The sequence below is a fragment of the Trichomycterus rosablanca genome, chromosome 22, assembly GCF_030014385.1.
Source record: "Trichomycterus rosablanca isolate fTriRos1 chromosome 22, fTriRos1.hap1, whole genome shotgun sequence".
Taxonomy (NCBI): Eukaryota; Metazoa; Chordata; class Actinopteri; order Siluriformes; family Trichomycteridae; genus Trichomycterus; species Trichomycterus rosablanca.
The window spans coordinates 4,687,744-4,715,099 of record NC_086009.1 but is presented as its reverse complement, the minus strand read 5'-3'; the positions used below and the strand labels follow the sequence as shown (position 1 = coordinate 4,715,099).

General features: G+C 39.1%; 3 protein-coding genes across 4 annotated transcripts; 2 read left to right on the top strand and 1 right to left on the bottom strand.

The window, feature by feature from the left end:
- Positions 1 to 107: 107 nt before the first annotated feature.
- Positions 108 to 9,879, top strand: gys1 (glycogen synthase 1 (muscle)). 2 transcript variants are annotated; one of them, XM_063018492.1, is made up of 16 exons: positions 108 to 196; positions 1,866 to 1,984; positions 3,385 to 3,566; positions 4,781 to 4,972; positions 5,055 to 5,240; positions 5,349 to 5,493; positions 5,578 to 5,695; positions 5,782 to 5,902; positions 6,061 to 6,167; positions 7,237 to 7,296; positions 7,371 to 7,563; positions 7,656 to 7,782; positions 7,902 to 7,997; positions 8,089 to 8,252; positions 8,547 to 8,627; positions 8,858 to 9,879. In XM_063018492.1, exons 2-16 carry the CDS (start codon positions 1,867 to 1,869, stop codon positions 9,068 to 9,070), a joined length of 2,103 nt encoding a protein of 700 aa, XP_062874562.1. In that variant the 5' UTR covers positions 108 to 196; position 1,866; the 3' UTR covers positions 9,071 to 9,879. The 2 variants fall into 2 exon arrangements, with proteins under 2 accessions (XP_062874562.1, XP_062874563.1); XM_063018493.1 differs by lacking the exons at positions 108 to 196; positions 1,866 to 1,984 and adding an exon at positions 2,536 to 2,931.
- Positions 9,870 to 14,011, bottom strand: aspdh (aspartate dehydrogenase domain containing). Its single transcript, XM_063018494.1, has 8 exons — positions 13,906 to 14,011; positions 13,336 to 13,392; positions 12,727 to 12,871; positions 12,314 to 12,398; positions 12,083 to 12,232; positions 11,706 to 11,929; positions 10,924 to 11,063; positions 9,870 to 10,841 (listed from the first exon to the last, which is right to left on the bottom strand). The coding sequence occupies exons 2-8, from the start codon at positions 13,388 to 13,390 to the stop codon at positions 10,804 to 10,806; spliced, it is 837 nt and encodes a 278-aa protein (XP_062874564.1). The 5' UTR covers positions 13,391 to 13,392; positions 13,906 to 14,011; the 3' UTR covers positions 9,870 to 10,803.
- Positions 14,012 to 15,262: 1,251 nt separating this feature from the next.
- tmem86b (transmembrane protein 86B) lies at positions 15,263 to 17,744 on the top strand. The gene is made up of 3 exons (XM_063019024.1): positions 15,263 to 15,392; positions 15,627 to 15,870; positions 16,927 to 17,744. The coding sequence occupies exons 1-3, from the start codon at positions 15,342 to 15,344 to the stop codon at positions 17,382 to 17,384; spliced, it is 753 nt and encodes a 250-aa protein (XP_062875094.1). The 5' UTR covers positions 15,263 to 15,341; the 3' UTR covers positions 17,385 to 17,744.
- The last annotated feature ends 9,612 nt before the right edge of the window (positions 17,745 to 27,356 follow it).

The following is a 27,356-nucleotide window of genomic DNA, read 5'->3' as shown; positions in this document are numbered from 1 at the left end:
AGTGTGTTGTCATCCGCATGTTGAAGGTCATGCCAACAGTAATGGAGTCGCTCTGTGTTTGACACAGGGAAAGTAGAATGTGATTTGGGACGCGCCCACAGTGTGTCGCTGCTCCGCCTCCTCTCGGCTGATTGATTGGCGCAGATGTGAACGCTGTTCTGCGGGGAAGAGGACAGGACGCTGTCGCTGCCGCAGAGTAAGTGCACCGTGTCTGTTTATATCTATTCATTGTTAAATATGTGACCGGGTACACAGAGAAATGTGCATTTGCGGCCGAATAAACCTGCGGTGTAGTGGTGTTAGCTGACCAGGCTGCGTGTCAAACCCAGTTTCTGAGTGTCCCTCTGTAGTGCTTGAAAAAGAGAACTGAGCGTTTAGGTCGAAGCGACGTGTTTTAATCAAAAGGACAGTAGGTGTATTGTGTGTTAAACACACACACAGCTTTTAAAATGTAGTAATTTTCTGATTTTTACTGATATTCTGACGGATATTCGAATGTGTTCGTTTTACAAGCCTTTGCGAGAACTAAGTGGCTAACGCTGTGTTAAATATAAACATTTGGCTTCATTGACTGTAATATCACCAGATTTACTAAACATATTTCTTTATTTTATTCAATGTGATTTCATTCCATAACAGAACTGTTACTCCTGTCATCATTGTGACCACGCCCCCTAACATTTACTGTCATAATCCGACATAAAAGTAACACAAAGAGAAGTAGTGATCAGTACTAATTTTCTGATCTAAATTTCTTTTCTAATTCTGGTTAATCTATTACAGTTCAGTATTGCTGTATTTGCACAGATATAAATCATAATCGTGGTGGCTTTGGGTTCCTGTAGTTACTGATGTTAAACTGGGTTGCAAGAATGCACGTACGCCACTGTGTGTGTGTGTGTGTGTGTGTGTGTGTGTGCGGGTTTCAATCATCATGTCTCTGTAAAAGAGAAAATAGACCCTTTCTTGCATTAGACCTTCATTCACAAGGTGAGCCTTCACACAACCCACAAGCCTGTCCATTCATAAAATCAATCCAGTGAGTGAGTATTCAACTGGAATTGGACTCTTCTTTCCAGAAGAGTAGAAGCTGTTACAGCTGCAAATGGGAGAACAACTCCGTATTAATGGATTTAGAATGGGATGTCATAAAAGCTCCTGTAGCTGTAATGTGTGTGTGTCCCAATGCTTTTGTCCATATAGTGTATAATATCAGATTAACTGAGGTTGGCACATTTGGGAGGATTCGTCTACTTCAACACAGTTACTATTTCTCTGTGAAACTGGGTGCAAAAACGTCAACAAAGATTAAACAGTTAACCTGATAATTCATATAATAATTACTAAATCAATATATTTAGGGGGCTTTTAAGCATATCTGAAAATTATACCATATATTGTGAGTAGGACCTTGGTTCAAGTCATTATTAATTTAGTTAATCTTAATTAAAACTCATGTCAATCTGTTATTCTGATAAAGGTTAGTAGGAACATGTTTGTCTTTTTACATATAATTTCTTTATTGTTTCAGGGTTATTGATAGCAGATTTTTTTTTACATACTGAACCAGTGCTGACAGTCTTGTGCCTATTTTCGTGGCCTGATACCAATACCCAGAATGGGCACAAATTTTCACTTTAAAATCTTAGAAAAGCGTAGATCATTAAAGACTGTTATAGCCGCAAAGAACATGAAGGATGCTGCTTCATATCATTGCCAATTGTTTTGGAATGTGGTATCCAATTAGGCTCTCCTACCATGTATTACTACTACTACTTTTGTACTTTTGTGTTGTAGGCTGAGGAACTTATGGTCTCACGAGGATGTCAGAGTAACTTGGTGTTCTTTTTCCTGTATTCCACCAGTATGCCGTTGGCACGCAGTGTTTCGGTGACCTCACTGTCAGGTCTGGAGGAATGGGACGAGGAGTTCGATTTGGAGGATGCAGTTCTGTTTGAGGTTGCATGGGAGGTGGCTAATAAAGGTATGATATTTCACATGTACTGCACAACAGTGGTTCAGGATCATTCTTTATTAAAATACACATTAATTTTTTTTAATACACATTACAAAGAACTTCAAAAGTAGGCAAATTTTTTTTCTGTTGCTGCTTTTAAGGATTTAATCAAAGGTGTATTTAATGATACTTAACTGTTTTATGTGGTGCGATGTGTGATGTTTCTCTCTTCTGTTTGCTTTCTTTTCTCTTTGTCTCTCTTTTTCTTGTTTTCTCCTTTCCACAAGTGCTGCTTGGCAATTGATAGGTTGTCATTGTCAATAATCTGTAGTAATTGTTCATGTTTTTTTGCAAGGTTCTGTCAGGGTGTAGAGGTAGATGGCTTCCAGGGCAGTATGACTTTTACATGTGACACAGCAGTCAACGACCTTTTGGGCCGAAGGCCACCACACACCCCCCTTCACTACACATGAAGTCTGACACTGCATGACTAATGGATCGAGGACACACTATAACACTGCTGAGATGCAGAGTTATTCCACACCAGCCCACTGCCTGGTCATGAAGAAATACATATTTTTTGTGTCAGAATGTTTTATGTTTGTTTATAATGCTAGAGAGAACTAAAATTAAAGTTACAGTTAGCCCACCATCTGAATATAGCTAAATTGGGAGAAAAAGAGAAAAGAAAGCTCTAAGAGTATTGGCACACATGATAAAAATAGGTTAAAACAGAAAAGAAAAAATATATTTGTTTACTTTAGTTTCACACTGTAAATATTTAGTTTTATTTATCCTTGTCAGGGTTGCGGTTGGTCATGTTCCAACAGGAAACACTGGGCGCAAGGCAGGTACACTCTGGACAATGCGCCAATCCGTCACAGGACTTTTAGTGATGCCTGTTTGACGCCCTGCCAGCTGATATCACCATGAGATGTGGGTTTGGATTTGGATGTGGTTGCTCAGTGGTAAAGGTACTGGACTAGTAAAGGTCCCTGGTGGGTGGGGTTTAAAGTAACAAGGCAAATAAAACATCCAAATTTAAATAACCTATGATGTTTTTTTATGGACATGGTTTGTTGGTGTATGTTGTGCATCAATACATTATTCTCCCTGGAATAAATGCAGTATTGCTTACCTGACAGATAACTACTAAAAAACCACACACTCAATTTCAAATTGTTACCTATTCCTGATGCGAAATTGTGAGGTCACATGACAAGTTTCAAGTTTGCCTAATCTGAGTGCTGAATAATTAGTGAATTATGAAGCTGCTATCTGATACGCACCATGACTGCCACCGGGTGCTTCTGACTCAGCTCGGCTAAACTGAGTCTCGTCACATTCTCTTTTGTAGGTCAGACTTTAAAGTTACAACACTGATGTTTGTCACTTGCTTTAAAGTACTTGTGTGTGCTCTTTGACAGTTGGTGGCATCTACACAGTGATTCAAACGAAGGCTCGTTTGACCTGTGAGGAATGGGGCGAAAACTACTTCTTGGTCGGGCCCTACATGGAGTCCAGCGTGAGAACGCAGGTCGAACTGATCGAGCCGACCAACCCTGCTCTTAGAAGGACCATCGACAAAATGAACAACAGTGGCTGCAAGGTACTCACACAAGGGATCTAAACAGGATGTCTTTATTTTTGAGTTATTTTCAGTTGAAAAGCACAGAAAGATGCACAATGCACAGTATTTCTATTCTGCGCCTGAATAGCGTAAGTGAAACCCTAAACCCTCATTCTGAGAAGTGGGGGCCACCTCCCCGGCATGCATGTGTAAAGGTTAGACGCTATATCTATATCTCACACCCAGACTGCGGTCTATTTCAGTTCAAAATATTTTAGATAGTTCACTGTGTGTGTTTCACCAAGCCTATAAACCGTGTGATCTAGAGAGACTGTTTACTTCCAAAAATAAAGAAACTGCTGGCAGTGACATTTCAAATTGGTTGAAGGAACTGAAAGAAATGACAGCAGAAGAACCACACAATCTACTATAAAACTCTCGTACCAGCACACTTTGCTCATCTTTGTTTACAAATTTGTGACAACATTTTGTTGAAGGCCCTTTCCTGTTTTAGTGTGATTGTGTCTTTGTGCACAAAACAAGGTCCTTACATGGTTGACCAAGTTTGGTGTCAAGGAATTAAGTGGCCTGTACAGAGCCATGGCATACTAACCCTAAACCTCCTTAGAATGAATTTAAATGACAGCTGTGAGCCAGTCCATCTAGTCCAAGATCAATACCTGTCCTCACAAATACTTTTTCAACAGCATGAGCGTGAAATTCCTCCACACTCCAGAATTATTTGAAAAGCCTTCCAAGAACAGTGCAGGCTGTTTTTGGAATGTGATGTCAAACAAGCTCATCGTCAGGTGTCCTCATACCTTTGGCCATTTGGGGTATTTGCCTAGTGCTGGGCAAATAGACAGATTGGAGGGGGCTGATACATCATGCATAGCAACAGATGGGTTGCAATCTGCAAGTGTGCACCTACAGTGTGCAGAGATTAGCAATGATTACTGTATTCTTCAAAGCCCCTACATTAAAATAAACGGCAACTTGAATAGAACGCACAAACAATAAACTACACGAGATTCACCCCAAGGTCAGAAATAAACCCAAAATGTAGTATGGAAAACGTACAGACTAATTATCTGCACTAGATGTAGAATAGGCCAGAACTAATCCTGGGTATGTTGAACAAAGCTGAATAAATGTAATGACAGTTATATGAATGTGTGTGTGTGTGTGTGTGTGTGTGTGTGTGTGTGTGTGTGTGTGTGTGTGTGTGTGTGTGTGTGTGTGTGTTTCTGTAGGTGTATTTTGGCCGCTGGCTCATCGAGGGTTCTCCGTATGTGATTCTTCTGGATGTGGGCTTCACTGCCTGGTCTCTGGACCGCTGGAAGAGTGAACTATGGGAAAAGTGTGCCATTGGCGTGCCCTGGTTTGATCGAGAGGCTAACGATGCCGTGCTGTTTGGCTTCCTCACTGCTTGGCTGCTCGGAGAGGTTTGTGTGTGTGTGTTGCAGTACTGGCTCTTTATTTGACTGTGTTGATTGAACTGTGTATATCTTTGTTGTGTGTGTTTAGTATGCAGCGCAGTGTGAAGACCCTCCTCATATCTTGGCTCATTTTCATGAGTGGTTGGCTGGTTTGGGGGTGGTTTTATGTCGGAACAGGCACTTACCTGTAGGGACTATTTTCACCACACACGCCACGCTCCTCGGCCGATACCTGTGTGCTGGCAATGTGGACTTTTACAACAAGCTTTCAGAGGTCTGTATGTTAAAATATTTTATAACAAAAAACACAAACGTAAACAGTAAAATAACAAATAAAATGTGTTACATGCTCTCTGACAATGAGTCTCTCTTGTCTGTGTAGTTTAACGTGGATAAGGAGGCAGGCGACAGGCAGATCTATCACCGCTACTGTTTGGAGAGGGCAGCAGCTCGCTGTGCTCATGTCTTCACCACCGTGTCTAAGATTACAGCCATCGAGGCTGAACACTTACTCAAAAGGAAACCAGGTGACATTTCACCATCCAGACTTCAGTAAACATAAAAATATTTCATGTCTTATTAGCTCCATTTTTATTCTGTGTTTCTCTCAGATATTGTGACTCCTAACGGTCTGAACGTGAAAAAGTTCTCAGCCATGCACGAGTTCCAAAACCTTCATGCTCAAAGCAAAGCTCGCATTCAAGAGTTCATCAGAGGTCACTTTTATGGGTTAGAGCATTATTTATTCTCACAAACATACGAATACAAACACAACATGTCTGTATCTTACTAAATATTCTGTCATGTGTGTTCAGACACTTAGATTTTAATCTGGACAAGACTGTGTTCCTCTTCATCGCTGGACGCTACGAGTTCTCCAATAAAGGAGCTGATATATTTCTTGAAGCACTTGCCAGACTCAACTATCTGCTGAGGGTCAGTGTTGTTTGCGAGTGCTCTTTGGATGAAAAGCCTTTAAGACAGCTCTGTAGTGTACCTAATGGAAAGTATTAACAATCACAGTGCACTTTTAGAAAGCTCTGAAAGCTGCTTTGATCGATCGTGTGTGTGTGTGTGTGTGTGTGTGTCCTCAGGTCAACCACAGTGACGTTACGGTGATAGCATTCTTCATCATGCCTGCTCGCACCAACAACTTCAACGTGGAGACTCTGAAGGGACAAGCCGTACGAAAACAGCTCTGGTAACCATGATGTTGCACTGTGAGGACTGCTAACCTCCATCTAGCATACATTATTCCAACTAACATGACTACAAAGCTGGGGTGGGTAATCAGGAGGACCAGAAGCTTCCCGGTGGGACAGTGTTATTGTTGGTAAACAAAATAATTATGGAAATGGATCTGCTTAATGTAATGATCTAAGAGTCTCATACACACATTGTGACATTGGACAGATATTTTGAAGTCATTGTTTCCTACCTAGGTAAGCCCAGCTATTGGGTTAGATGTAAACACACTTAAATACAGATTCCAAGCATCTTTTCACAAACCTGTAGTAAAATGTTCATTATTACATTGAGCTAAATGGCTATTAAATTGTAGTAAAATGTAGACTGCAGGTTTATAATACAGTAGTAAAGTCCCACACCAAGACACTCCAAAAAACTGCTGAGTTCTGCTAAATTATGTAAATTATGTAGCTGGTCTCAAGCAGGCATAACATTATTTTCACTCCATTCTCCTAAATGCTTTAAGGACTGCTTTTAGAACTCCTTTGTCTTACTGATGTACCTAAATTATTGTGTGCTACTAATAAATCATTTAAACCAGGGAGTTATTTTGTAAGAATGAACTTTAAGGAGATTGTAGGTTTTGGTTAATATACAATGGGAACCAAAAGTCTGAAACCATTAGTGAACATTTTGCATTTCATTTCATTTTAGTACAGCATTTTTCATTTCAAAATTTTAGTCTGAGCTGGTGGTAAATACCCCAACCTTATATGCAGCGTATGGACCTGATCACCGGTTTCATTGGTTTGCAGTGGGTCGTTATCCAAATCGGCTGCATATAAGGTTACCTCCAGCTTAGACTGAAGAAGTCACTTGGATGAGTGACAAAACGTATCTCCACACCAAACTTTGTGTCCAGATGAACTGATTCCAATTTGTGGATGTGTGTACCTGCTTCAAGAGACACATTTTAAATAGTTTATTAGAGAGGTTGTATTTTCAAATGCAGCTACATCATGACTATCAACACAATAACAAGCCTGTGCTAATGAGATGCCGTCTTTACTGCTTTTGCACAGGGATACAGCACAGACTGTGAAAGAACGCTTTGGAAAGAAACTCTATGAATCACTACTAGTGTGAGTATCTCTCCTTTTAATTACTTTTGCATGCCTGCTGATTACTAAATAAAACCAAAATTTCATCCTATCAGAGGGCAGCTGCCAGAGGTGTCCAAGATGTTGGATAAGGAGGATTTTACCATGATGAAAAGAGCCATCTTTGCCACACAGCGCCAGTGCCTGCCGCCCATCTGCACTCACAACATGCTGGAGGACAGCTCAGACCCCATCCTCAGCAGCATTCGTCGCATCGGCCTCTTCAACAGCTCACAGGACCGCGTCAAGGTACACACACGTATACACACGCTTGGCTTTACACACAGAGGCGTAGAGAGAACTGATACTGAGCATGTGTTTCCTCTTTACCTCTTCATCAGGTCATTTTCCATCCTGAGTTTCTGTCCTCCACTTCTCCTCTGCTGCCAATGGATTATGAGGAGTTTGTTAGAGGCTGCCACCTTGGAGTCTTTCCGTCCTACTACGAACCCTGGGGATACACACCCGGTTGGTAAAATAAACATTACACACACATGTGCACCAACCGGTGCTCGGGTGGCACAGCAGTCTAATTTGTTACCCCAACACAATAAAGAATCGAATGTTTCTTCCTTCCACGCTTGCAGCTGAGTGCACTGTGATGGGGATTCCCTCAATCTCCACTAATCTCTCAGGGTTTGGCTGTTTCATGGAGGAACACATAGCTGACCCATCTGCTTATGGTAAGATATAGAACTGAGAGGATTTGTGTAGTCTGTGTTTATTCCGTTTATTAGTTATGCTGTATTATTTAGACCTTCCTCTCTTTCACAGGAATCTACATTCTTGACAGAAGATTTCGTAGTGTGGACGAGTCCTGTAACCAGCTGACCTCCTTCCTGTTTCAGTTCTGTCAGCAGAGTCGCAGACAGCGCATCATTCAGAGGAACCGCACCGAGCGCCTCAGTGACCTGCTGGACTGGAGATACTTGGGCCGGGTCAGTCTCTTTCAGACACATGCATGTTGAACATTAGGGTGTGACAGACGTTTGTTGTTGGTGTCTGAGAGAGATTAAACCTTGGTGCATGACAGTGAAAAGAAGTTGAGTGTGGTAAATTGGTGGTCTATTACTACCTACTGAACTGGAGATACTGTCCTGATACACTAGGCCTGGTCCGAAACCAGGCTGACTTTTCACTATGTGCAAAAATACTGATTTAATATTTGCAGATTTATCAGAAAATGATATCATAATGAAAATCATAATTTTTGTGTTTTTTCTGCCTTTCAGTATTATGTATCTGCCCGTCACATGGCCCTGGCTAAAGCCTTCCCAGAGACATATATATACGAGCCTCACGACCCAACCTCGGTAAGCCATCAAATAATACACATCTCAATATGTTTTGGAAGATAACTGCAATTAAGTAAAGATTGGATTCCATGTCTGGTCTAGCATCAGTGCCTGGCCTCACAAACACTCTTTATCTTAAATGGACACACTTTTAAATCTTGTGGAAAACTGTTTTCAACCGTACATTAAGGCCTATGGAAAGCATTCCTTTCCTTGTCCTAATATTCGCATATGATGTTTTTTTACAGACCACAGGCTTCCGTTACCCCCGTCCTGCCTCTGTGCCTCCCTCACCTGCCCACTCACTCCATTCCTCACCCCACCACAGCGAGGCTGAGGATGAGGACGAAGATGAGAGATACGACGAAGATCTGGAGGCTGAGAAGGATCGGGTGAACATCCGCCAACCGTATACAAACAAGAACAAGAGCCCACCGGTCGAATTAGCTGAGAAAAACTAAAACTACATTTACGCACACACACACTTCTGATCTGTTCACTGCCTGGTGGTTCTTACTTCTTTGAAAGGTAGACCGATAATGTGAGTAGCTACTGTATTTTATTCGAAACCGGCTGTATTGATGATGTCTTCCACACTTACTGGTAGATTTGGAAGATACTAAAGAAATGTTTCTATCTAATTCTGTTTTATTCTCAAGAATAATGAACTGCTGTTTCTGTATGAATGTAAACATCATGCAGTCTCTCTGTACCTTAGTGCTATTACACCTCTACTGAGGCATTAAGCTACTGCTGGAAACTCTTTTTACCAAAAAACTTGGGTAAGAAGCCAAGACATTTTACACCATACCAGCGAAAGAAAGAGGAACTAGTAAAGTACACTGTGCAATACCGCTGGATGTGTCTTGATCTTTACTCCAACCGTATTCTCTGGCCTTGTTCCAGTTTTATGGCAGTCAAGGTACAAAAACAGATTTCCTTTCTCAAGATTGTCTGAAAATAGTTTAACCTCATAGAATATAAACCTCTTATATTGGGAATAAAACAGGTTAATTTCACAGGTTTTTTGTCTTCAGAGTTTTTATCATAGTTATAGTTCATAATCACCAGTTATGACTGAAAAAGTTCAAAACAAAACAAAGAAATATACAGTATATATTGTAACCTAGTGAAAGAAAATGTGATAGAAACTGAATGTAATAATGTAGCAGAGATTTAATGCACAAGATGTACTGTGATGTACACAAACACGGGAGTTTTTGTGACACTGTTGTAGAACACACATTAAAGTAAGTATTCATCCCTATAACCATTTATGTCTTTATTTAAATTATTAGATGTAAAACTCTAAGATCTGCCTAGTAACGAAGTCATGTTTAAAAGTGCGTGGTAAGAATAATTTGGCTCCAATGATGACTTATTTATTTATTAGAATTTTAAAGTAATGTTTTACACACTTTGGTTACATTCATGACAGGAAAGGTAGTTACTGGTTACTCAAAATTCATCAGTTCAAGTTTTTAATGTCAAACACAGTGAACACAGGAAACTGGAGCTCTAGGAGGAAATCCACACAGACACGGGGAGAACATGCTAACTCCACACAGAAAGGACCCGGACCACTTCACCTGGAAATTGAACCCAGGACCTTCTTGCTGTGCCTGGCTAGCCATCAGAAGAGCTGAGATTCGAACGCATGAGTCTGAGATGTTCTCCAGATATTTTTACTTTAAATTTAGGAACTACACCTTTGTGACGGGCCTGTTCCTGACAGTAGTTCATATCATATTGTGCACGATTCATAAGTATCGAGTAGTTTTGGTAATTTTTTATTAATGACTTTTGGCCTTTTCTGAAGGTTTCCTGGTGTAATGTAAATGTAAAATGTTTCACCCCTCGTACAAAGATATTATCCCCACCACCCTAGGCATCATCGAGTGTGGATGGTGAGCTCAGTTCTTCCACAAGGGGGAGCTATTACTCAAGTAGTTAGTGGACTACAGTGAAGTCAATAAAAATATAAATATTTAATTATTTTCTTTTTATTTGTATTGTTTAGTTACAATGCTAAAGGTAAAGTATAATAATTTAACTGTGCTCAGCTCTGACCAGCATCGGGGTTAAAATAAAAAGCAGGTAAAAAGCTTGATGGCTTCTTTCTCTCTGTTCTCTTCAGTAATCTGTTCAGTCTGCTGCTGTTCTTCTTGTGTGCTTGTTGGTTCTCTTGTCATCTTCAGCACAGATAGACTCTCCCTCCATGACCCTTGCAAACTGAAAAGGTAATAAATTAGTTTTATTGTGGACCGTTATTACAGACTTAATAAGCACTAAGGTACCGGTCATACAGTCGTACTTAGTAAGCTGCTCCAGAATGAAGTGTAGGTGGCGCTGCCTGTAACAGCTCCCAGTTTGGCTGGGTTCTGTCTTACTGTTTTTACAGAGAATCCATCAGGCCCTGTTACCTCCACCTCCACAAGGTGATAATCAGCCAAACTGAACAGCAGCAGACAAAAAGAGAGAGAGAGAGAGAGAGAGTTAAGACAATATAAAATAAGCTTTATAAAATGAAGATACAAATACCACTCAGTTTAAAAACAATCAGATCTAAGGTACTTTGTACAACAAGGGCAGTTGTAGCCTAGTGGTTAAGGTACTGGACTAGTAATCAAAAGATTGCTGGTTTAAGCCCCGTCACTGCCAGGTTGCAAACTGTTGGGCCCTTGAGCAAGGCCCTTAACCCTCAATTGCTTAGACAATATATACTGTCACAGTACTGTAAGTCGCTTTGGATAAGAGCGTCTGCTAAATGCCGAAAATGTAAATGTAAATGTACTATTGAAATCTTAGATTCTCTGGTTTTCAATCATATGTGCTGTTAATTGTTTTCACATTACAAAAATTTCTGTTTAAACAAGTATGGAACGTATTATTAACATTAATATTTTTGTAAGATCATGTATTGCTTATTGTGGACATGTCATATGTCTAACCAACCGGCCATCTCTAACTATTATGAATCCAAATAAATGAGTTTCATTGGTTTTAAAACAATAAAACCATATTCAAAACAGTAAAAGTTTTTCTTTTACCAAATAAGAATTTTCTTATGGATTTCACCGGTAATAAGTAACTTACGCTGTGTCTGACACAATCTCTCCGGTCACTCCACTAAAACCCAGGCTTGATGCTGCAATGGCAGCAGCCGCCATGGTGTTCACATTGTTGGGGGCCACAGGGCAGAGTTCAGCCACAGAGCCCTGAAAGAGCACACGTCTCCCCTCACCTTCTGACCAGTCAGAGAGAAGGCCCCCGGCTAGGCGGAAACACGAGGGATGCTTTGACATACGAATAGACAGAGCCTGTGGTAAAGCCAAACAAACATTAGACACCACAACATGCTTGAATGTGTTATGTAAGAATGATCACCACATCCTTTCAAACTGCTGCTCATACGTGCAACATCAAACACGCACACTTTGAAAGTATTATGATATTATGACAAAAGTCCTTACTTTTAATAATCCACTGTCATTCAGTCGCTGTATGTCTTGACCACCCCATAACGCCCCACTAGGCACATACAGCGTGTGTCCATGATGCTTTGCTGCATGCCGCAGTTCCCAATCCAGCTTTGGATCAGACAGAGCGGAAGGGCTTCCCACCTAGGAAAAATGTAACAGTTACTATATTTTAGTTTTCTACACTTTAATCATCGTAGCAAAAATAAAACTGATCGAATTTACCAGGAAATTTGCTTGTGATAAGAACTGACACCCAAAATCTTTTACTATCTGAGGATGACAGACCTCCACTATTACATCCGCCTTTCTGAAACACAAAAGTACAAATTCTACTGACACAAGTGTTCTAAACCATAATGCAGATTCCAAGCAAAACAGCATATTTGTATGGATGTATGCAAATTGTACGAGACAAAGCCTACAATACAATTAATGCAGAGCTACTGATGAGGTGCACAAACCTTTTAATCACGACAAATTTACTGTTAAATGCATATCCAAATGTATCAATTGAAGCAATTCTTTTGCATTTGCAATTAAATGTTTGTGACCCAAACCTTTCTTAATTCTCATTTTAAATGTGAGTTTGCATAAACAGCTGTATTAAATGAATGTACGTGTGTGGGAATACATACTTGTGTGCAAATTCGGATAGGCTGGTAAGAATGAGATCATTTGGAACAGAGTCTTTAAGTTTGCCTGCATCTCTGTTCCAGACAAAGGCCAAACAGAATCCTGCATTAAGACCCTCTTTCTGTAAGCGATCCACCAGAAACTGACCTATGAGAGCAGAGATAAATGATTGTGTATAATTGCAAAGACCATTAAAAGCAGAGGTGGAAGGTATTGAAGTAGTTGTTACTTTTGCTTTCTTTACTAAAACAAAATAATCTATCATTTTTACTTACTTATAGAGCCAATGGCCCGGCAGTGGCTACTTAGCACACTTAAACCCACAACCTGTCAGTTGGTAACCCAGAGCCCTTACCTCTAAGCTATTAACAGTAAATATTAAATGGTGATTGAAGACAGGTGTATATCATTTACATATTTTCTTTATACTGTCTTCAAACCAGTGACCCTTTGTGACATGGATTGTCATTTTTGTTGGCGAATTGTCTTTGATAAAACGTTAACACAAAAGTACCTTTAGAGTAGGTTTATGCAATAAATTGATAATAAAGTATAAGCTATAACTCCGGTATAATAAGTTTTACATGTGTGTTTGTTGTTAGAGGACTTACCTAAGTGTCCAAATCCCACAATTCCCACCCGTATGGGTGCTGATTGGTCAGCCATGTCTGCACAGAAACAAAAGGAACCATGGCATATTTACACACAGGTAATACAGTACAATCATTTAAGCTTTATGGGAAGCTCTGGATTTAAGACTGTAAAGTAGATATCTGCCTCACAATAACACAATTTTTGTTCTAAAAATGCTTCTAGAGATTTCCATTATTTTGCCCCCACCCTGAATATTGTAGTACATATAATACCACTGTTTTTGTTTTGCCCATTACTATTGCCTTTAATGTTTAGTTGTACTAAGTAGAGTTTACAATTTCCCTTGGTTTTGTCTTTATTGTAATGTTTGCACAGCAACCTGTAATGGAGAATTTAACCATAAGGATTTTACAGTGTAAGTGACAGACTGGACCTATCAAACTTCTTGTCATGGCTCCTCCTCTTTTGCTTTTTTTTCTATCATATCAGTTCATCTCTCCACCCTATCTACTCTCTCCAAAGCCCCACTCAGTTACTCCCAATGCAGTCTCAAAATGCTTTCCCAGCTTTCCCTGCAAGTTTCTCACCTTATCTGTAGTTATTTTTCTTCCACCGATCTCTTCACTCCATGAAGCTCTTCCTCTGCCGCTGAAGCGCTATGTGTAACCGAGGAGGATTATGGGAGGAGAAGGTTAAAGCTCATTCAAGAGCATGCATGTTAATCATTACACTGTTGGTGTTGATACTTGGTGATCTTTCCTGGTCTACAGAAAATGGTATACATGACTGATACAGTTTGTTAACAATTTCAGCTAACAATGTGTCATTCCAAAAACATTCACCTAACGTTCACTTTTGATTGAACATTTTTATGCGATGTTAAGCCTCAACTTTCTTGTTCCAGACAAATCACTGATCCATGTGGCCAAACAGTTCCAGTTTTGATTCGTCACTCCATAGACCGGTGTTCCTTTTTGTGCTTCTTGATCATTATTCGTGTGAATCATGGAGTCTGGCCATAAAGTCCTTGATTGTTAAGTGATCTTAAAAAGGGAAGTACTGCGGACAGGGTAAACAAAAGACAAAGCAGATGTTTGAATGTGCATGGAAGTGTGTGCTCAGATTAATTAGAAACTTTGGTTCAATGCATCCCAAAATAGCAGCCTGTCAAAATATTTACTGGATAAAACATACATTTACATTTTTGGAGTGTAAAAGAGGGATCTCAGAAAGGCTCAGTCTGCGTTTATTATCAGTCAGTAAAGAACAAGGCCAGAAACTTTTGGTTAATTTGTGTCTCCTTTGAGCCCTTGGATGGCACAACATGAGAAACCATCATGCTACTAACAAATATTCACATGGACTCAGTAGTATCAGCTTTTAAAATGCAACCGTAAACTTATATTACACAAAGAAAAAGCAATACATAAGTAACACTGAAACACTGTTGAGGTCTCTGGACCCAGGCTCACTTCAAATGGACCGAAAGACAGTGAAATCCTGTGCTGGGATCAGATGAGTCCTTGACGTATCTTGTGTAACACAGGTTTCACAGTTTAAAGCTTTCTTAACAATAAATGAACTCTGCTTCATTTGAGCTGCTCAAATAGAGATGCCTCTTTGTCCTTATTGGTTGAATGTTGGTGGTTAACATCATTTTTGTTCTCTGGTTAACATTGCCTGTGGTGGCATAAATACATCAGTTTAGCTCTTAAGCTTAAATTCTATTGATCTTATGCTGGTTATCACCAAATATTACAAAATGCAATGATGTAGAAATAAATGCTGACCCCACCTTTAAAATCTGAAACCTTTGCCCGTACTAATGATTTCACCACAGGGTCACGGGTCCTAAATAATGGGGGCAGGCTGTTCAGTGTTTATGGCTGAACAATCTGTCAGATAACACATCACTCATATTGGTCTAAAGTCCAAAGTGAGCCACCAGTCAGATAGACAGAGGCTACATTCAGAAACACTGTACAGCCAGGTGAAATACAAACATCTGTGAGAAGGAGAAGTGATGGATATCCTGGAAACAGACGCTTATGATCGAAAACAGCGCAGGAACACGGTAATAACCCGTAATACGAATACAAATTCACAGGTTTCTTACTTACATTATTATTGTTTGTACATGTGTGTATAATGCAGTAGAATTGTTAAATTAAGAGGTATCCTGTGTGTTTACCTACTCTTAGGTTTTTTTATTAGATATTATTTGACCTATAAAATTCATTCCAATGTTGTTTTTAAAATAATGTGTCATTACTCTTTCTTTGCTTCATTCCCACCTGTCTGTCTTTAGTGCTGCGTTCAGTTTTTTTGGCTTTTCCCTTTCTTCGCCTTCGCAGCAGTCTATTTCTACCTGTGGATCCCAGACTCTGCACCCTCTCTTCTGGCTGCAGGTGTGAAGTCGGCTCCTGTGCTCTCATTGGCTGCTGTAGTGCTGAGTTACAATGGGGGAAGGAGTCTGCTAGGAGTAGCTGGAGGGCTGGTATTGTCTGCAGGAGGAGACACCTGTCTCATCTGGCCAGAACTTTTTCTTCATGGTAAAAAATTACACACATGAACTTGAAAAAACATAATTCATCCTAATCAGACATGTTTCAGGTTCAGTGCCTACCTGAAAATACTGGGCACAAGGCAGCAATAGACCCTGAATAGGTCTGGACAGTAGAGGAAATTGTGTGGGCATGGGAAGGACATGTCAAACTTTTCAGCTGAATGTGAACAAAGTCCAAGTGTAGATCCCCAGGATCCAGGTTCTGTACAGCCACCACAATGCATGTTGCTTCACCTGGAGATACTTAGGAAAATTTGGATGCTGGTCATGTGTGCTGTGTTTACATAGCAATAAATGAATAATTTAATGGTATATTTGGCATATGTTAAGTAATTGCTATAAATTACAAGCTGGTTAATCAACAAAGATCAACCTGGCTATACCCAACATGGTTTCTAAGGTCAAGGGATTAATTCTTGTTCTGGCCACTGTATGTGTTTGTTTGTTTGTTTATTAGGATTTTAACGTCATGTTTTACACTTTTGGTTACATTCATGGCAGGAAACGGTAGCAACTCATTACACAAGGTTCTTTAGTTCACAAGGTTATGTCGAACACAGTCTTGGACAATTTGGTGTCTTCAATTCACCTTACTTGCATGTCTTTGGACTGTGGGAGGAAACCGGAGCACCCAGAGGAAACCAACGCAGACATGGGGAGAACATGCAAACTCCACACAGAAAGGACCCGGACCGCCCCACCTGAGGATCGAACCCAGGACCTTCTTGCTGTGAGGCGACAGTGCTACCCACTTAGCCACCGTGCCGCCCCCCCACTGTATGTGTAGGGTTTTGAATGTTCTTCCCACCTTTTAAAAACAGAAGCAAGGAAAAAATGCCCATAAAAAACGCCCATAAGTGTAAGTAAGTTTCTAAATGGGTGAGTGAGTGTTGTGCTGCTGTGGCCTGTCCCTGCCTTGCACCCAGTATGCCAGGGTGGATTCTAAACCATTCATGTGTCAGAGTTGATTATTTGATTATGGTATAGAACTATAATTAACACTTTGGGTACCAGCTGGTTTAATTCCTTTTGTGTCTTTCAGGAATGGCTTGTTTTGCTGTGGCCCACCTGTTATACTCTCTCTCCTTCTTTTCCTCAAAATATTCATCTCACTCCTCTTCTTATGGACTTTACTTCCTTTACATTCTGCTGTGGGCAGTAGGGGGTGGAGTTTATGTTTACCTGCTTCCCTTCCTCCAGAAGACACCAGACCCCAATACCTTTGTCCCTGCTGTTGGGGGTTACGCATTTCTTATAGTTCTGATGGCCACTCTAGCAGCACGTACGCGACATTCTCTGGTCTTGCTGGGTGGCCTGGTCTTCATGGTGTCTGACTTTACCCTTGCACTGCAGACATTTAAGGTGATTGAACATCTGGATCATGGAAGGCACATCGTCATGTGTACATACTACATGGCACAGCTGCTGATTGCTGTTGGTGACATCAAGGCAACTCAGGCTGAAGCTGCCGATGAGTTCCGCAAATGGAAGAGATCATAGGGCAGACAAGAAGATTTAAGCATATCGGACTAACACAGATTTTACACAGATGTTTGAGGATGTTTTAATCTTCCTGTCATGATATAAGAGAAATTATGTAACCAATATGTTTGTGTGATGCAGGTCATAGTATTAGCACAGTCTGTACTGTTTAAATGTGTCTATCAGGTTTACCTGGTTGTAGCTCCTTGCACAAACGTTGCTTACAGATGCCGTTTACATTTAAAATAGGAAGACGTCTAGGGTAATATTAGATAAACTTAAATGTTTACTGTCATAACATCAGAAATCTGTGTCATTATAATTTATTACAATAACCTAAAGCACTGAAACAAAAATAATAAAATATAAGGAATTCTACACCTGCATGCATAATTATTTACAGGTTCTATGGTATAAATATGTTTTTAAGTATTTTCTCTGGTGTTGACTGATGGTTTTGTGATTGATGATGTGACTGTAATTGCAGGTCTATTGCAATAATAACATGATAAGTTATTAATACAGAGTGCTTATAGAAACAGAAATCTTAGCAGCCAACACTAGCGCCTAAGCTAACAAGTATGGGTGTTTTAGTGAGGTCAAGTGATATAAATATATCACTTAAAAATATGAATATATCAGTTAAAATATATATAAAAATATCACTTAAAAATATGAATATATCAGTTAAAATATATATAAATATATCAGTTAAAATTATATAAATATATTAGTTAAATATATATATATATACAGTGGGGTCAAAAAGTATTTAGTCAGCCACTGATTGTGCAAGTTCTCCTACTTAGAAAGATGAGAGAGGTCTGTAATTTTCATCATAGGTACACTTCAACTATGAGAGACAAAATGAGAAAAAAAAGTCCAGGAAATCACATTGTAGGATTTTTTAAGAATTTATTTGTAAATTATGGTGGAAAATAAGTATTTGGTCAATAACAAACAAGCAAGATTTCTGGCTCTCACAGACCTGTAACTTCTTCTTTAAGAAGCTCTTCTGTCCTCCACTCATTACCTGTATTAATGGCACCTGTTTGACCTCGTTATCTGTATAAAAGACACCTGTCCACAGCCTCAAACAGTCAGACTCCAAACTCAACCATGGCCAAGACCAAAGAGCTGTCGAAGGACACCAGGAAGAAAATTGTAAAAACCTGCACCAGGCTGGGAAGAATGAATCTACAATAGGCAAGCAGGTTGGTGTGAATAAATCAACTGTGGGAACAATTGTAAGAAAATGGAAGACATACAAGACCATTGATAATCTCCCTTGGGGTCAAGACCTCATCCCGTGGGGTCAAAATGATCATGAGAACGGTGAGCAAAAATCCCAGAACTACACGGAGGGACCTGATGAATAACCTGCAGAGAGCTGGGACCAAAGTAACAAAGGCTACCATCAATAAACACACTACGCCGAGAGGGACTCAAATCCTGCAGTGCCAGGTGTGTCCCCCTGCTTAAGCCAGTACATGTCCAGGCCCATCTGATGTTTGCCAGAGAGCATATGGATGATCCAGAAGAGGATTGGGAGAATATTATGTGGTCAGATGAAACCAAAACGGAACTTTTTGGTAAAAACTCAACTCGTCGTGTTTGGAGGAAGAAGAAGAACCCAAGAACACCATACCTACTGTGAAGCATGGGGGTGGAAACATCATGCTTTGGGGCTGTTTTTCTGCAAAGGGGACAGGACGACTGATCCGTGTTAAGGGAAGAATGAATGGGGCCGTGTATCGTGAGATTTTAAGCCCAAACTCCTTCCATCAGTGAGAGCATTGAAGATGGAACGTGGCTGGGTCTTCCAGCATGACAATGATCCCAAACACACCGCTCGGGCAACGAAGGAGTGGCTCCGTAAAAAGCATTTCAAGGTCCTGGAGTGGCCTAGCCAGTCTCCAGACCTCAACCCCACAGAAAATTTGTGGAGTCCGTGTTGCCCAGCGACAGCCCCAAAACATCACTGCTCTAGAGGAGATCTGCATGGAGGAATGGGCCAAAATAGCAGCTACAGTGTGTGCAAACCTGGTGAAGACTTACAGGAAACGTTTGACCTCTGTCATTGCCAACAAAGGTTATGTTACAAAGTATTGAGTTGAACTTTTGTTATTGACCAAATACTTATTTTCCACCATAATTTACAAATAAATTCTTTAAAAATCCTACAATGTGATTTCCTGGATTTTTTTTTCTCATTTTGTCTCTCATAGTTGAAGTGTACCTATGATGAAAATTACAGACCTCTCTCATCTTTCTAAGTAGGAGAACTTGCACAATCAGTGGCTGACTAAATACTTTTTGACCCCACTGTATATATATATATATATATATATATATCAGTTAAAAAGATATAAATGTATCAGTTAAAAAATATGTAAATATATCAGTTAAAAATTTTATAATTAAATGAACCAATTTCTTCCTGCAAACTGTAATTGGGATACAATTTCAAGCTTTAAAAAAAGGAGTTGGTAATAACCTGACATTATAATTTTACTTTAAATTTGAAGTCAATTAAAATTTAATCTTAGCTCCTTAATTTTTATTGTTATTAAAAGGACTCCACACAACAATTTCACTTCATAATGATAGTACACAATCGGTAGTTTACACTCCGTTTATATCAAGCAATTCTGATGTATCATTTTAAAATAAAGGCCTTTATATTTTCACATTTCTATTATTTTAACTCTAGACTGTTATTAAAAAAATTATCTAGTTTCCACAGACCAATTCCACTTCATAATGATAGTACACCATCTGTAGATGTTACTCAGTTAATATCAAGCAATTCTGATGTGTCATGTCAAAATAAAAGTCTTTGTATTGTCAAATTTCCATTATTTTAAATCTAGACTGTTATTAAAAATAATTCTCTAGTTTCCACAGAATAATTCCACTTCATAATGATAGTACACCATCTGTAGATGTTACTCAGTTAATATGAAGCAATTCTGATGTGTCATTTTTAAATTAAGGCCTTTATTTTGTCACATTTCTATTAATTTCACTCTAGATTGTTATATAAAGGAATTCTCTAGTTTCCACACAACAATTCCACTTCATAATGATATAACACCATCTGTAGATGTCACTCACTTAATATCAAGCAATTCTGATGTATCATTTCAAAATAAAAGTCTTTATATTGCACATTTCTATTATTTTAAATCTAGACTGTTATATAAAATAATTCTCTAGTTACCACAGAATAATTCCACTTCATAATGATAGTACACCATCTGTAGATGTTACTCAGTTAATATCAAGCAATTCTGATGTATCATTTCAAAATAAAAGTCTTTATATTGCACATTTCTATTATTTTAACTCAAGACTGTTATTAAAAGGAATTCTCTAGTTTCCACAGAATAATTCCACTTCATAATGATAGTACACCATCTGTAGATGTTACTCAGTTAATATGAAGCAATTCTGATGTGTCATTTTTAAATTAAGGCCTTTATTTTGTCACATTTCTATTAATTTCACTCTAGATTGTTATATAAAGGAATTCTCTGGTTTCCACACAATAATGCCACTTCATAATGATAGTACACCATCTGTAGATGTCACTCACTTAATATCAAAATAAAAGTCTTTATATTGCACATTTCTATTATTTTAAATCTAGACTGTTATATAAAAGAATTCTCTAGTTTCCACACAATAATTCCACTTCATAATGATAGTACACCATCTGTAGATGTTACTCAGTTAATATCAAGCAATTCTGATGTGTCTTGTCAAAATAAAAGTCTTTATATTGCACATTTCTATTATTTTAACTCAAGACTGTTATTAAAAGGAATTCTCTAGTTTCCACAGAATAATTCCACTTCATAATGATAGTACACCATCTGTAGATGTCACTCAGTTAATATCAAGCAATTCTGATGTATCATTTCTAAATAAAGGCCTTTATTTAGAAATGACACATCAGAGTTGTTTGATGTAACTTTGATGTTTGATATTAATGGATCTTCTCTAGGTGGAGCCAAAATACTACTTTTACGTTCCTCACTTTAAAAGGCTCCTAATAAACATGGGTCTGTATAAATATATCTCAAGCTTAGTTCACTAAGAAGTCAGGGCCTTTAGCTGTGAGCTATTAGCTACCAGTGAGTAGCTAACTTAGCTTAAAGATCCAAACTATATGGCATCTGATTTTCCCTGTTTTTGCATCACTCATGAGCCCCTTCTAGACTTTTAAAGGGACTCTATAGGCATTTCCTTAGACATCTGCCTTCTTGCTCTCAACATATTTTCCACATATTTTATGTCTTTATGGTCACTGAAAACCGAACAATACTTAGTTCCCACAAACACATTTCCAACTTCTGACGTACATAGCAATCAGCAGAACATCTTGATAAATTCATTAAATTACATAATGTGTGCTACCTTTCAAAATGATTAGCTTTTAATTCTCATGCATGCTTAGCAGCATACTGTTTTTAATGTCATGTCCAATGTTCTTTTCTTCTTTTTCCCAGGAGAAACACATTCCATGACCATGTTTAGATCAGGCCATCCTTATGTAAGGTTCCCGTAACCTGATTCTTAGGGCATTCTGTGTAATGGGAAGCTGCTTCAAGTGGAATTTCCGCTAATTTTTGCAGGTTCCTTCTGCTGCTCTCAAATCAGATTGGCTGTTGTCCTGGTGCACTGACGACAGATAAGGGACAATCTTTACTTTCATATCAGCTACAGCCATCAGCACCAACAATGGAGCATAACAACAATTACCCTCATTATGTTAACAGTGCAGAGCGGGTTGAGTGAATTTATTTCATCGTGCATATTTTAATACACAATAACAGGGTTCTGGTCTTATCAGTTCTGTTTGGAATGCAAATTTAGGAAGAGTGTAAAAATAGCAGTTTTTGATTGCATGAGCATAGCTGGTTATTGTTGGGTTATCTTACGTTTTAGTTAAAGCAATAGTTGGTGATTTTAGGCAAGCTGGTGGTGTTAATATTGCATGGCTCCAAGGATAAAGGATCAATCCGCATCTCTGTCTGTATAGCCCACTTTCAGGTACTGAAACATGTTAATAGGACCATGAATACTGTGAATTACCACTGTGTGTGACTGAATGCAAATGGTACCCTGTGATGGTCTGGAGCCATGTCCAGGGTGTATCATAAACCCTGATTATATCGCCATACATGGTGTCAAAAAAATTAGGACAGTAGGATTTATATACATATTAAAACAAGTCTGTTTTGACTTGTCTGCAGTTAAAAACTATGCGGTTCCAGCCATGAGCCTGAAGATGCACTGGTCAGTATTATTTTTTACATGATAACAAGTAATGTTTTCATATTTGGAGAACAGAATGAAACAGAACTGTTAACACAATGTGAACCAAGCGAGTATATCAGAACACTGATAACAGATAACAGAATCTGAGCCAGTCTGACGTTTACATTTCTTCTGCTGTCATGTTAAAGACACAATCTTCACATTCTATGCTAATTGTAGGCATTTAATTTGTTGTTTTCATCAACTACTTGGTCCTGGTCAGGGTCATGGCAGGTCCGATTCCACCAGAAATACTGGACGTGAGGTGCCATCGCATGGCTGCTTAGCATTTCATGAAAAGCCAGGGAAACATAGATATTTTCTGCTGTACTGTACTTTATGTTGTGACCACTAAAGCCAAAATTCTACTTTAAGCACTTAAACAAGCATATATTAACATGTACATACAGTATATTCACATGACAAAGATGTGTCGACCCCTAACGGGACCAACCAAAAGGAATCATTAATTTAGGGTAAGTCTAAAATTGTGTCAGATTGACTTCCTTACCAAATAATTACTTTAAGGACTTCAAGAGAGCCAGTGATGGACCCCTGAGCAGAGCATTTAACTGTTCAGACAATTAAAGCACTCACTCCATAAATGTTTCTTTACTTAATATCAACACTGTACACAATTTAAGTTACTACATAAATGCTAATGAGAAATAAAAGGCTCATTATTATGTCTATGTTACAAAAAATATATAATCTATTTGCAGAAAGCATCAGTTACACCAAATACATGTGCATTAATTTTGTTTCCGTGCAAAACATGCCATAGGTCAAAACGCAACAAGTCATTGGGTTCATTAAAGAATACACGGTAGCATTTCACTGAAGTGGAACAAATAGTCAAAGCTTCATAACCACACCAGCTTTCAGAACATGTTTTCTCACATGCTGTACTCAGACAGGATGTTTTCATATTTAACACTTCTGAAAATGCAGTGCCGTCTCGCTTTTTAAAGAGTGCATAGCAGAACTGCAGTGTGAATGAAAGACATTCATAAGGGCCCTGTTTATCTCTTATTCCCCAAAACTGGACACTGTAGTCTGGTTTTAACTTGGTTGTGTAGGAAGATTATAGTATTTGTAGTCAATGTGTGTGCGAGGTGGGCTTAGTTTTTTATTTTATGGGACAAAGTTGCTTTAAATGATAACATGGAGAACATCTAGGAAACCATTGCAGATCTCTGACAGTGACAGATTTAGTGGTAGCTATAAAGTTGAAGTCAAAATGTACATACATACTCAGGTTTCCATACTCTCAGGTTGTTTTGGGATTGAAACATATACTTGTTAGCTTATTGTTGGGTAATGAGGTTTGCACCATTCACACATGCAGGCTTCACACATTAATTTACAGGGCTGCACCATTTTACACATTAACAAGACGGTACAAATTATGTGGTGGAATTTTTGGTTGAAACACTTAAGGGTGTTTATCGGCTCTTTGCTCTTTTATAGCACATTGTTAGAGTCAATGGAAAGTTTACTGACATAATAACATGTTGAAAGTTTTACAAGGAGTTGAAGTATGGTAAAGATTAATGCACTCCAGTCTTGTAGCCCTTACAAACCTCCTCCAGTAACATCTTTTAACACATACAGTGAAGACTGACATCTGAAAAACAGACACTCTCAAATACACCGTCAAATACCGTCTATTTCTCTAGGCTACCACTGCTGAGAACCGTATTCACATCTCAGCTGTACATCAGGCTGCCATGTGTCTACACAAACACGATTGGCTTTGTCTGAGTGGGGGGTGACTGAAGCTCCTCGATTAGGGTATTCCTACCTTACGCCCAATGTTTCCCAGTGAAACTGGATCCGCCGTGAACTAGAATTGGTTTAAAGGATCAATTTTGTGATTCTTTGAGCTTAAGCTGTCGTTCTGCTAATGTACTGTGTACAAGCTGGTGAGAGATTCTCTGCTCAGGTTTAGTGAGATCCAGTCCCAGTCCCAGTCTTCAAAACACACCAGAAACGTTAAGCAGTGGCAACTAACCCTAAATCTAACCAGTAGCAACATACAGTGTCCCTGTTTAGCAAGCAAAACTGACAAAGAATGTGTGTGAATGCATATGTGTGAGAAACTGTGTTCAGGAATCCTCGAGTGGTGCATTTTTTCCTGTGTGTGTCAGCGGAGATGTTTGTGGTGCTCTGTGAAAGTCATTAAAACTGGAATGTCAGATGTAATTATATGAACAGGTAGCGCCTCAACGTGTATGTGCATGAGTGCACAGATCAGCGTATGGGTCAAAGACATGATGCAGTGGAATTTATGTGCAGTTTTAATATTTTTCTTGTCTAAAGGAGCAAACTTCAGACTTGTCTACATTTGCTGAAGAAATAAATTATGTGAATTTCACATTTGGCCAAACAGAGTCATCCAAAATACATACCAAAGCACACTAGTTCTGTATAATGACATTTCCAATGCTATCTTCTATCCAATGCACTAATAACACAGCGATGAAAAGTTTTGAAACCATTAAAGCACTTCTTTTGAATGTCTCTGCTTTTCCAAAACCTAACATTGCCCTCTAATTGGCTTTGGCAAGTCTAGAGATCTCACTACAGATCCTGATGGCAGATCAGCAGCTCAGAGTACATTCCTCTGTGGTCATAGGACAACATACGAGCCAGACCAGATGAAGGAGCACAAAGTCCAAAATAAACAGCCACAGAGAGAGGCCTGCTATTTCTTCTTGGATGTACTTCTGACCTGGGCCTGAGGGAAAGTGGACTCCGCTGAATGAGGTCGCAGGCCATCTAATTGGTTTGCCGTCTGACCCAAAGGTCACAAAAATGCCAGCACTGTATTTCATACCTCATTTGTGTCTGACAGTCACTGTCTGTCCCCTTAAGGAACTTTGCTTGCGTCAGCCTTTAGCACTAAGATCAGGACCTGTGACCTTGACAAATCCTGGACTTGTCCAGCTCTGGTTAGAGTGACTGGTTTCTCCTCTGGGGAATAAGGAGCTTGGGAAGTGAGACGTGGGAAATGACTTCCATCTCTAGTGGCCGAGTGGGATGCTTTATTTTTCCTCTTGTGCACCACATGAGGAATATCCCTTTCCTGTTTCTGTAATGCAGGACCTTCAGGTCAGAGCTTTTTCTGCGTAAGTAAACGTGGACAGTCTCATGAGTACCGCCAGCTTCAGATTTATTGGCATTCTTGGTAAAGTCAGGTAAAATAAGGTTGGATCACACTGTCAAATGTTAAAGCTTATCAAATTCTTATTAAATAAAAATATTTTAGCTTTTTTTATATCAAAACATTTGATACCACAATAACTGGCATTTAATACGTTGTGCAACCTCCCTTTGCCAGCATAACAACTCTAGATTTTTCCTTATGATTCTATGATTGAAAAAGGTCCTTTAGGCTTTAAGGTCTTCTCTTCTGTACTTTTTACATACTTTAACTGGATTTAGGTTAAAGGACTGACATGACCATGGCAAAAGTTTAATTTCAGGTCATTGGTTCAAGCCCCACCACTGCCAGGTTGCCACTTTTGGGCCCTTGAGCAAGGCCCTTAACCTTCAATTGCTTAGACAATACACTGTCACAGTACTGTAGGTCGCTTTAGATAAAAGCATTTTCTAAATGCCAAAAATCTAAATGTACATGTAAATTTTGGGACCATTTAATGTTGGGATGTATGTTTTAGAATATTGTCGTGCTAGAATACCATGACCCAGTTTTACTTGCAGGTGCAGCTTTAAGGTTTCCATTTAAAATCTCTTGGTACTTCATTGAGTCTATCATGACATGGACTCTACTAAGGTTCTCATGTACTTTAAAGGAAACAGTCCATTACAGACGTTACAGACTTATGCTTTAAATAGCTTTTCCCAAAACTACTATTTTAAAAAAAATTCTCCATGTGTGATCCTTGTTTAAACTTCTACATAGGGATAAGACACACATGCGTTCAGGGCAGCCTTTCTTTAAATTACAGCATTAGAAATGACTGACTTCAGACTTTCACCAGGACCCGCCCTACTACAACACTCTGCTATGACAGCAGAATTATCCCATAGATGTTGTGGACTCCAAGCAGAGCTTTTTTCAGCTTTTACTTGGATGACTATACAAATGCCCCTTTTATTCTCCTAGTGTTTGTCATAATTGTGGAGATGAAAGGAAGAAGTGGAATGTTTTAATCTTCAAAACAAGCTGGATGAGAGACCTGTAAAAATGAGTGATGAGACTGGAACGCTGAGGGAGGAAAGGAATGTGGGTGGGAGGCACACCTGTGTTTTAGGTAGGGAAGGGTATCACTCATTAAGGAACCTGTTACAAGGAAGTAGATGATAAAATCAGGTATCACTGGAAGTTTATTGTCTGCGTCTGCCACACTTTCAATTTACAACTGTAAAAATATACTTGCATTTAGTCTTGTAGCAGGACTGAGGGTTTCCGCTGCCTTTTATTAGGTAAATTCCTGTAACTCAGACAGAAGTTCATAAATGCCTTCTTGATTGCATCAGTCCTTTCTGTTTTCAGCTTGGGTTGATTTTCTTTAAATGTACATGTTAAATGTTAATGATTATGTTATTTGAAAGCAAACCTAATGTTTACTTTGGGTTTTGTGAAACTATAAAGAGTCATAAATATACTTACTGCTGAGGAACTTGCATTATTAAATG